Source organism: Pediculus humanus, genomic scaffold, assembly GCF_000006295.1.
Source record: "Pediculus humanus corporis 1103172107737 genomic scaffold, whole genome shotgun sequence".
NCBI lineage: Eukaryota > Metazoa > Arthropoda > Insecta > Psocodea > Pediculidae > Pediculus > Pediculus humanus.
This window is the reverse complement of record NW_002987340.1, coordinates 512,129-521,910: the sequence shown is the minus strand read 5'-3', so window position 1 is coordinate 521,910 and position 9,782 is coordinate 512,129. Positions and strand designations below refer to the sequence as shown.

Sequence of the window (9,782 nt, the reverse complement as noted above, 5' to 3'; positions counted from 1 at the left end):
TTCAACCTGGATTACAATTAATTTACAGTGCAATAAAGTGAATAATCCAAACCTAATTAAATAATAATAATAATTGACATTTTTTAAAACGTTAAATTTTTGTTATTAACGGTGAAGTTTTTATGTGATTCATTTGTTTTTCCTCCTCTTTCTCTTTTGTCGGGAAAGACTGGAGTTTATTTAAACCTAAACTTTAAAAACTTTTTAGATACATTAGAACAAAAAAACGGTCTTAAGTTATCAAAGACAAATATAAACGAGAAAGTCCTGAAAGGAAAAAATTTTCATTTTATTCAGGAACTCGACGTTGGTGCATAAAATAATTGCAAAAAAAAAAAAAAAAAAAAAAATTTGCGGTTTCTTCGCGGTAAACGCACTTTTAGGCCACAACATATTGGAACAATAATTGTTTTCCACACTTTTTAAATAAATCTTAATTTTACTCATTTTTATTGTAAACTAATAAAAAAAAAAAAAAGAAAAGCGAAACATTACTGCTCACGCACGCATTTTCCAACATGTTTTCCTTAATAATAAAAAAAAAAAAAAAATGAAAATGTCGACACACAGACAGACATTTGACAACAACGTAAACATTTTACAACATTTTTTTTTTTTTAAATTAGTTTATTAGCATAAATAATTATTAATTTAATATTTATAAATAATTAATTGTCAAATTATTTCGAGACATTTAAAATCTGTAAAAAAAAAAAAAAAAAAAAAACTTTAAAAACGACAATGAAAATTTTTTAAATAGCTTTAATTGTAATCAAACGATTTTTCCGGAAAATATAATTTATTTTTACATAAAAATAATAATAATAACTATTATTAAAAACCTTTAACAATGTCGACGACGAGGGGTATATAATAAATACTCGGTAAAACGATAATCAAACCCAAATTTAAATAAGATAGAGTAAAAAAAAAAAAAAAAAACGTTTTACTCACTTATTTAAAAGTTTTCAATGACGTCATTGGAATCATTCATTACGTTGATTCTTTGTAGTATTTTTGATATGACTGATTGCAATGAAGGTTGAAAAAAATAAATCGTATAAAAATTTTCCGTTTCGTTATATACGAGTGGAAATATCATTTGAAAATCCAAATCGTTTAAGCATAGCAAACTTTCTAAAAAGTCGTATAAGATTTCCATACACATTTGATGACTATGATGATGTCCTTCATTTTCCTGTTGACGTTTTGTGAGAGAGAGAAAGAGAGAGAGAGAAAAGGTTAAGATCCATTAATATAATAAATTAAAATCTTACATAACCCAGGGGTTGAAAACTAATTTGAACGAAACAAGAGTCAATTATTTTATATTCGCCCCACCTAGAGAGGTTAATTCGGCGTAAACCACCTCATTAACAAATGAAGAATTGTGAAACGCATGGGGACCATTTTTCATTTTTGACAAATATATTATACCCGAATTATACACAATGACATTATGATGTATTTTATTAATAAGAACCAATTAGTGTTAGCTAGATTTCAACAACCTCCTCTTCTACTTAGTCATTCTAATGATGGATGTCAAAAAACAACAATGTCGTTTTATTTTTTTAAATTACAAAACTGCATTCGAACAAAATAAATTTTCTTTTCTTTTTTTTTTTTAAATTTAGAAAACGCGCACGTAAATTTATTATTATTATTATTATTTGTTTTTTTTTCTCTTTCCTTTTTTTTTTTTTTTTAAAATAAACACGCGGGGAAAAAAAGAAAAAAATATTTAAAAAAAAAAAAATATTCTTACCGTTATAAATCCGTCGTCGAATCCGTCGTCGTGATTTTTAATCTCTGGAGCAGAAGAAAAATCATTTTCTTTTTGAAAATTTTCAAAACTTTTTTCCTCATCATATTTATCGAATCCACCATCTGTAATTAAGAAAAAAAAAAAAAATTATTAAAATATAAAATAAATTAACAAAATAATAAATTAACGTTCGTTAATAAAAATTATTTTAACACAATAATTATCACCATTAGTTTTCAATTCCGTCTGTGTTTCCTTTTCATTTTTATTAATTTCAATACAATTTTCATCCTCTGTGAAATCATTCGAAGGAAAAGAACCGGAAACGACATGATTTTCCTCGGGAAAACGTTTCCGGTCATTGTCACGATCGAGTTTATTACTTTCATCCATTACACAACCTGATGCGTAAGTTTTAAATAAAAATTCTTTATTCAACATGCAAGTGTTGACACTTTTCTTGTTGAGTGCAAATTCGACGCACGTTTTACATAAAACGCTTATACTTTTTTGTAATTTTTTACAATAAAAAATAAGATGGTCGGAAAATGTATCATCATCATCATCATTTTTCGAATTATTATTTATTAATTTTATTAAATCATCTCCTTTCACGCCATGCTTTTCGATAAGAGCAATACAATGTTCTAGTAAAAAAGTTAATTTTATCGTCGCGGCAGCTACACCCTGTCGATGTAAAGTGACATCTTGTTCTAATTTTGTCACTTTTTTAATTGCAAATTTTAACTCGGAGGAAGAATCAAAAGCTAAAGACAAATAATATGAAAAATCCAAGCAAGACAAAAGAGTTAAAATGTCGTTACAAGACAAACAAGACAAACTTCCATGCGTTTTACTTTTATCTTGGTCATTTACTTTGTTTATCGTATTAAACATGCTGTTAATTAAAATATTTTCTGCCCTGAAAAAAAAAATTATATTTATTTCAAATACAATTTCAATTCAAATTCAAATTTTTTTTTTGTTTTTGTTTTTATACTTTATTTTTCCGGGTCCAATTTTTTCAAGTAAAATAAGAGCAATTATTTCCAATATCGAATGATGAGACTGCATCGAATTGACAAATAAATTAAAAGAAATCATTTTATCTTCTTCCTCATTTCGAATAACAAAAATTTGTTCCTTTTTATCATCATCATCATCATCATCATCATCATCATCATTTAAATCAGATAGAAAAACGAAATCTACTTTTTTATTATTATTATTATTATTATTCTTGCTAAAAACTCTCTGAGAAAGTTGAATCAAATTTTGTACATCCGGATTATCCGTATCGTTCACTACAATTTTAACCTGAATAAAAAAATTAATTAACAATGATAAAAAAAAAAAAAATTGATAATAAAATTTTCATTTAAAATCTTTCAACTAACCTGACAATCATTTTCATATTCCGAATTTTCCGAAAATGCCATAATAAGTTTCAGCAGGATTCCTAAAGATATTTTACAAATTCTTTGTAGAGATATTATAACACAATTCCATTGATGACAATTGAAATTTTCTCCGACATTTATCACAATATGCCTAAATAGAAAAATTAAAAAATTACTTAAAATTTACTATTAAAATAAAAAATGTAAAAATAAATAATTACCTTATACAAGCAGGACCAAAAGTTGCAATTGTGGAAATGTAATGAAAACTACATTCCGAAAGCAATAATAAAACTTGATTTACTAACAAATTTAACAAGTCCTCGCAAATTTTCTCATTTTTGAGGCGATTAAAATACTGAAGAAATAAATCCGTGAGTAAACCTATGGATTGTTTCAAACCGGAAATCTCAGATTTTTCAATTTTCGAAGTTTGCCTCAGCCAGGATTGCGTCATTGGAAGTACTATTCGATTGAGAACGATTAAACCAAAAATAGAACCTGTAATGCCACAAATACGGTTAACATTTCAAAAACAAAATTAAATTAAAATAAAATTACATAAACACTTACCTGGATTTTCAATCAATTTGAGTAAATCTGCGTAAAACATATTTAATAAAAATGATTGAATGGATGAAGTTGCTGATATTGCTGCAGAATACGTTCCTTCCAATAATAAAAACCAAACTTTAAGTATTCCACTTGAGTGATCAATAGCGTTTAAAGACGTGTCACATTTAGGCGAATCTGGTCTTATAAATAAAATGTTTTCGTCACCGATCATCAATTTTTCGAGAATGTATCCATAATCTTCTATATCTGGAATATACGGATCCACTAATAATCCATCTGCAAAAAAAAAATATAAATATGCAATTATTAAATAAAAAATTATACGTTTAAGCAACAAATAATATAAAAAAAAAAAAAATTACCTGAAACTTGTATGTAATGAGCAAATTGAAAAACTGCGGTATTACCAGGTATAAGGTAAAGGGAAGATAAAATTTCTTGATAACTTTTAAGGTATTTAATTATTTCAAAAGCAATTTCTGAATTATCATTACAGCACGTTTGTACTCGAAGATGTTTTAAAAGGCACATGACGTAATCAACAGCAGCATAAGAAAAAACTAAAACGTTGCCCGTTTCCAAAAAAACTTTAAACACGTATAATAGAATATTAGAATTTAAAGTAATTGCGCGTAATGCGCCAAATAACGGTCGCCATCCCGAACGAATTTCACTGAAATTTGCCTCGACGAATTCACATATGCAACTAACTATTTGATCTTGAATATCTGGTTCACATAATTCCAATCCTAATAAGCTTTCAAAAGGTTTGAATAAACTTTCATTTACGTAGAAATGTGGAAGTTCGGTGTGTTCAGTTAAAGAAATGTTTATAACATCGTGAATGAGTTTAACAGCCTTTCGGGATATTGTTATATCTTTGTGGCAAGAGGCTTCCATGAGATGTGGACCGATTATACCCCAAATCCTCATTACGTGAAATATTGGACGACCGCTCTTTATGCACTTTATCATGATTTCACCCACAGAATCCAAAAGTAGAGAATCGTTAATCGTATCACTTTCATCGAAAATGTTTTTGTTAGTTGTAAATCTGTGCCACCAATATTGTTTAAAAGAATTATCAGACTTTGAAGATTCGAAAAAAAGTTGTGCTTGACTTAAACAACAAAGAGCTAATGAAAAACTTTCCAATGACTTTAAATTAAGTTTGGAAGCTGCATTTTCAAAAAGTTTGTCAACTCGTTGTGAGAGAATCGAAATTACTTTTGTCGTTTCTGAGCCATTTAAAAAATCATTCAAATTATTATTTTCACTTAGTATTTCCGTTATACTTTGTTGCGCACCTTGAGAAAGTAAAAATTTATAAACATCCACGCTAAAAAAAAAAAAAAAAAAAAAAATATTTTTTAGATTTAAAAAAAATCACTAAAATAATAATAATAATAATAATAATAATAATAATAATAAATTTTTTTGTTACTTTGTTTCCTCTTCGCATTTGAAATCAAAATTTAAATCATTTACAACAACACTCCAATTATCATCTTTTTTAATAATTTTTGTCCTCAGTTCCGAGTCTCTATTTTTCAATTGACTGAAATATTTATGTTCTAATTTTTTGACGTAAGTGCAACAGCGAAAAATGTGAGGCCACGAATTAGAACAGTGCGAACCTAATTCCAAACCGAAGCTCAATAGTAGGTCTAACGTGAGAGCGTGAGATGATGTGAGATAAACGACGCTGTCGTTAGTTATGTCAAACCGCATTAAGCGCAATTTCACGTCATAATGATCGGAACAGGCGACCGATGTCAACAGTTCCACGATGGTTTCCGATTTGTCTTGCATACCTAAAAAAATTTTAATTTAATCCAAAAATTTATCGTGAAAAACATTTTTTTTTTTTTTTTTTTAAATCCTAAATTAAGATGATAATTACCTAAATCGTTACACAATCGCACCAATATTTGTAATCCGTCAATACTGTACGTGATTAATTCTTTATTTTCTTTGTAATGAGAAACCTTTTTTAAAAACCTTAAATTTTTAAAATTTTCCTTTTTACGTATGCTTTGATTTAGGGGCACGGCTAAAATTTTAAGAACCGAGTCTAAACAGCACATCAAAATCCCTCTGCTTAATCGTAGCCCTGCTTTCCTTTCGAAATTATCGTCGTTTAAAGTAAGGGAATTTTCTAAACGTCTGCATGCCCATAACATTTGACTTCCATTATGACAAAAATCTACACCTTCAATATCTAAATGAAAAAATTTTAAAATAATTAATTATTCGAAAGAACACCAAAAGCGGAACACAAACTTTTAAAATAGAAATAAAAAATTTTTTTTTGGTTTCAAACGAAGGTAACAGATGAAAAGAAGAATTTTTTTTTACAACAGTATCCAGTATATATAGATAATAATAACAGTAGACTGATAACTCATGCAATCAGACATTAAAAATAATAGACAAAAAAAATGATTTTTAAACCTGATTTTGATTGATTGAAAAATTTTGAAGGTTTCAAATTAAAATATGAGATTGTTTTTTTTTTTTTACCTCACAACCAGAAATACATTTTCAATTAATTTTTAATGGTTGAAAATTAAAAAAGAAAAAAAAAAGAAGCAAAAGGTAAAAAGGAAATTCAAAAAAAAAAAGCAGCAGGAAGCAGGAAGTCAGGAGCCATTAGTACACCACAAAATAAATACCTGTCAATAAATTAATAAGAGCGTGCGGTTGTGAATTAAAGTTAGTAGAAAGAAAACCATGAGTTTGTAAGAAACAAGAAATTGATATTAGTTGAAATAATTCCCTTAACCAAACATTTGTAAAATAAGCGGTCACACCGATACTTTCCGCTTTCTTTAAAAAATAATCCTGTAAAAAATAACTCGTGAAAAAAATTTTACACGACGATTACTTTTGCTAATAAACTTACTTCACTGATGGTATTTTTTAATTCCGAAAATGAATAACAATAAGAATGAAACATTTCCAAATTGATAATCAGCGTCAAATACGTGACCAAGTAAAATCCATCAGCACTTATTATATGAATTGTACTTTCTCCATGTTCGTTTATAATATCTTCAATCAAATTAATAAAAAAAAAAAAAAAAAAATACATAAATTAAATCATACAATAATAATAATAATCAAACGTTGAAATTAAGTCGTGTTTTACCTTCACAATAACGAGAAGCAAAACTTTGTAAAACTTGATCAATTTGAGTACTGCTTTTTATGTGAACCAATTGTGGTAGAAGAACATCAAGAGCTGATATAAAATGGCTGGCACTTTTTCTTTCTTTTATATCATAACTGAAATGAGGGACGTTTAACTGAATATTTTGAAGAACGCATGAATTCTTATTCCCGTGCAAACTTATTTGTAAATCTTTTTTTTTATTTTTTTTCTGAAATTAAAATTTTATTTTGTACAAAAAAAAATTTTAAAAAATTTGTAATAAATATTTTTTTTTTTTAAAACTTACGATTTTGTCAAATGAATTTCTCCTATCGAATATTTTAAATTTAAAATTAACGGATTTAGACGTGTTTTCAAAAGTTTTAACAAAATTAAATGGATCGTCAACTTCTAAATAATTTTCCAAATATTCTTTATTTAAATTTTTAAAGTTTGATAAATCACTAAAGTCCAAGTCTTCTAATTTCGGATACATTTCACAAATTTTTACTGCAATTTTCTCGGGAATACATTTTCCTATAGAAAATTCCTCAACTGCTTTTAGAAAATTATAACAACAAAGTATACAAGCTTGTATTAAATTAAAATTTGATTTACAACTGTCTTCAATTGAATTCATTATTCTAAAAACAAAATTTTCAAGGCCATTTTTTGAATATTTCCTTTGAATAAAACAAGAAGCCAAAAGTAAAATAACTTACTACTTACAATAAAAGAAGTGATAAATCAGAAAAAGGTTGATTATTTTCATCATCATATAATGGGCCACTGATATCAAGGAGTCTATCTGGTTTTTGGATAAGTTGTCCAACTCCTTTTAAAGCATCCAAGCGATACTCAGGAGTTGAATATTTTAAAATCCTATAAAGTAATGATTCTAATACTGGTCTAAGAGAAGCTACACTTGCAAATAAACGAATCAACTCAATGTAAATACTGAAAGTCAAAATTTTTTACATTATTTCAAATATTATTTAGGTACAACTTTTTTATATTAAAACATACCTAAATACAATTTTGGCATAATTGCTAATAAAACTGGTGGAATTTTTAACAGTTTGTTCATCAGTATTTATGTTTTTGCTGTTTAAACTCTTATCTACCTCAGGAGTTCCAAAAAGTGAAATTAATGCTGGAGCAAGTTTTTGCCAAAAAAAAATTTTAATGAAGTTATTCAAAGAAATAGCCGGTGGAAGATTACGACAAAGGGTAAGAAGATTTTCAAGATAAAACAAAGTCTTTTTGTCACATTGATTTTGACTAGATTTAAGAAAAAAATTATTTTAATTTACATAATAATTTCACAAATTAAAACTTTTTACCAAAAATTGGCTTACCAGTCGATTTCTTTTATTTTACAACAAATAAATTGCATGATTGGAAGTAACTCGTTAAAATAAAGAACATTTTTATCTTCTTCATATTTTTTTTTAACAGAATAACAGTATGTACATATGTATTGGCAAGCAGCTGCTTGAGCTACTGTTTTAATTGCAACATTTTTAGAATCAAAAGCATCACTGAATAAACCAATAACTGCAATAATAGTCCTTCCATTCAAAGACCACTTGTGTGAGCTTGCTACATTTAAAAATACCTAAAAATTTTTCAATTTTCTTTATCTAATATGATGGTTTATTGTACAGTTTTGACATATACCTTTTATGTAAATTTCTAATATCATATAAGCAAATGATTTAACGTTGGTTTTTGTTCCTGGTGAAAATTTTTCATTATTGCCACAAAAAAAAAAAAAAATGTACCTTAAGAATATCCACTTGTGTATCATAGGGTAAAGAAAAAAAGCACCTAGTTGAACATAATAACTGCTGAAGTAACCATTTGGTATCGTCTTCAGGTTCAACATACGAATGAAACCGGTCATCTTTGATTATTTTTTGAAAACCCGCAACAGCAAGAGCTATCATTTTGTTTTTTTTCGTTTCTAAACATAATTGCAGAGGAAATAGACATTTCTCTCTTAATTCATAAGCAGGGTCCCTTATTAACCCTTGTTGAGTAACTAAAAAATCTAAAATTTTTAAAAATATAATTTTTTTTTACAATGAATTTTCAATTTTAAAACATACTTTGAAAAATTAACAATAATTAGCTATTTTGTAGTAAAAAAAATAAAAAAAACGAATACAATTATCAAATGTAACGAAATACTGTACGATTCATTTGACTAATTCACAAAATACATTAACGAAGTTAAATAATAAAAAAAAAAACAGCGATTTTATTAAAAAAAGACTTTATTGAGACTGGAAGCAATAAAAGAGTATATCAAATTTTAAATATATTACCGACAGCTTCTTTAGCCGCCTTTTTTATTTCTAAAAAACTATTAGAATGAGTTACAACTTGACTTAACAATTCTTCCATATTGAATTAGTAACAGATAATATAGTAACAATAGAGCGCATGCCAATGTTCTGGAAAATTCGAGCGCAGAAATTCCTGAGTAAAATTAAACACTATGTTTAGCTTTTAGACTAATATCGTTGTTACGTCACAACTTTCTGCTCTTCCATTGAGTTCGCCATTGTTGGCACAATCAATTTGTTGAGAACAAGGTATCCTCAATTTATTTGCTTGGAAACTAATTATTTAGTCATGTCGCTGTTTAGAGGATTTATGCATGATTTTGACGATGACTCTTTTTTCGGGTAAGCATTTTATTCTGGCACTGTTGCAAGATTTATTCATTTAACTATGCTAACTAAAATTGCATAATTGATTTTTTCAATTTGCAAGAATGATGTAAAAATATGGACTCGAATTTTTTAAAATTTTCTTTTGTTATCAATTCAACTGACTGCTAAAGTTAGTCAAAACTATGTATTGCTTAATTCTATTT

The 9,782-nt window shown here is 27.1% G+C and overlaps 1 protein-coding gene across 1 annotated transcript; it reads right to left on the bottom strand.

Annotated features, from left to right (window-relative positions):
- Positions 1-958: 958 nt before the first annotated feature.
- On the bottom strand, positions 959-8,847 carry Phum_PHUM333280 (uncharacterized protein; the record flags this gene model as incomplete). Its single annotated transcript, XM_002427574.1, has 18 exons — positions 959-1,198; positions 1,769-1,890; positions 1,996-2,690; positions 2,769-3,085; positions 3,166-3,319; positions 3,390-3,669; positions 3,742-4,020; positions 4,107-5,083; positions 5,189-5,558; positions 5,648-5,965; positions 6,420-6,588; positions 6,650-6,798; positions 6,896-7,127; positions 7,206-7,542; positions 7,628-7,855; positions 7,925-8,179; positions 8,257-8,516; positions 8,683-8,847. 18 exons carry the CDS (start codon positions 8,845-8,847, stop codon positions 959-961), a joined length of 5,547 nt encoding a protein of 1,848 aa, XP_002427619.1.
- Between the last annotated feature and the right edge of the window lie 935 nt (positions 8,848-9,782).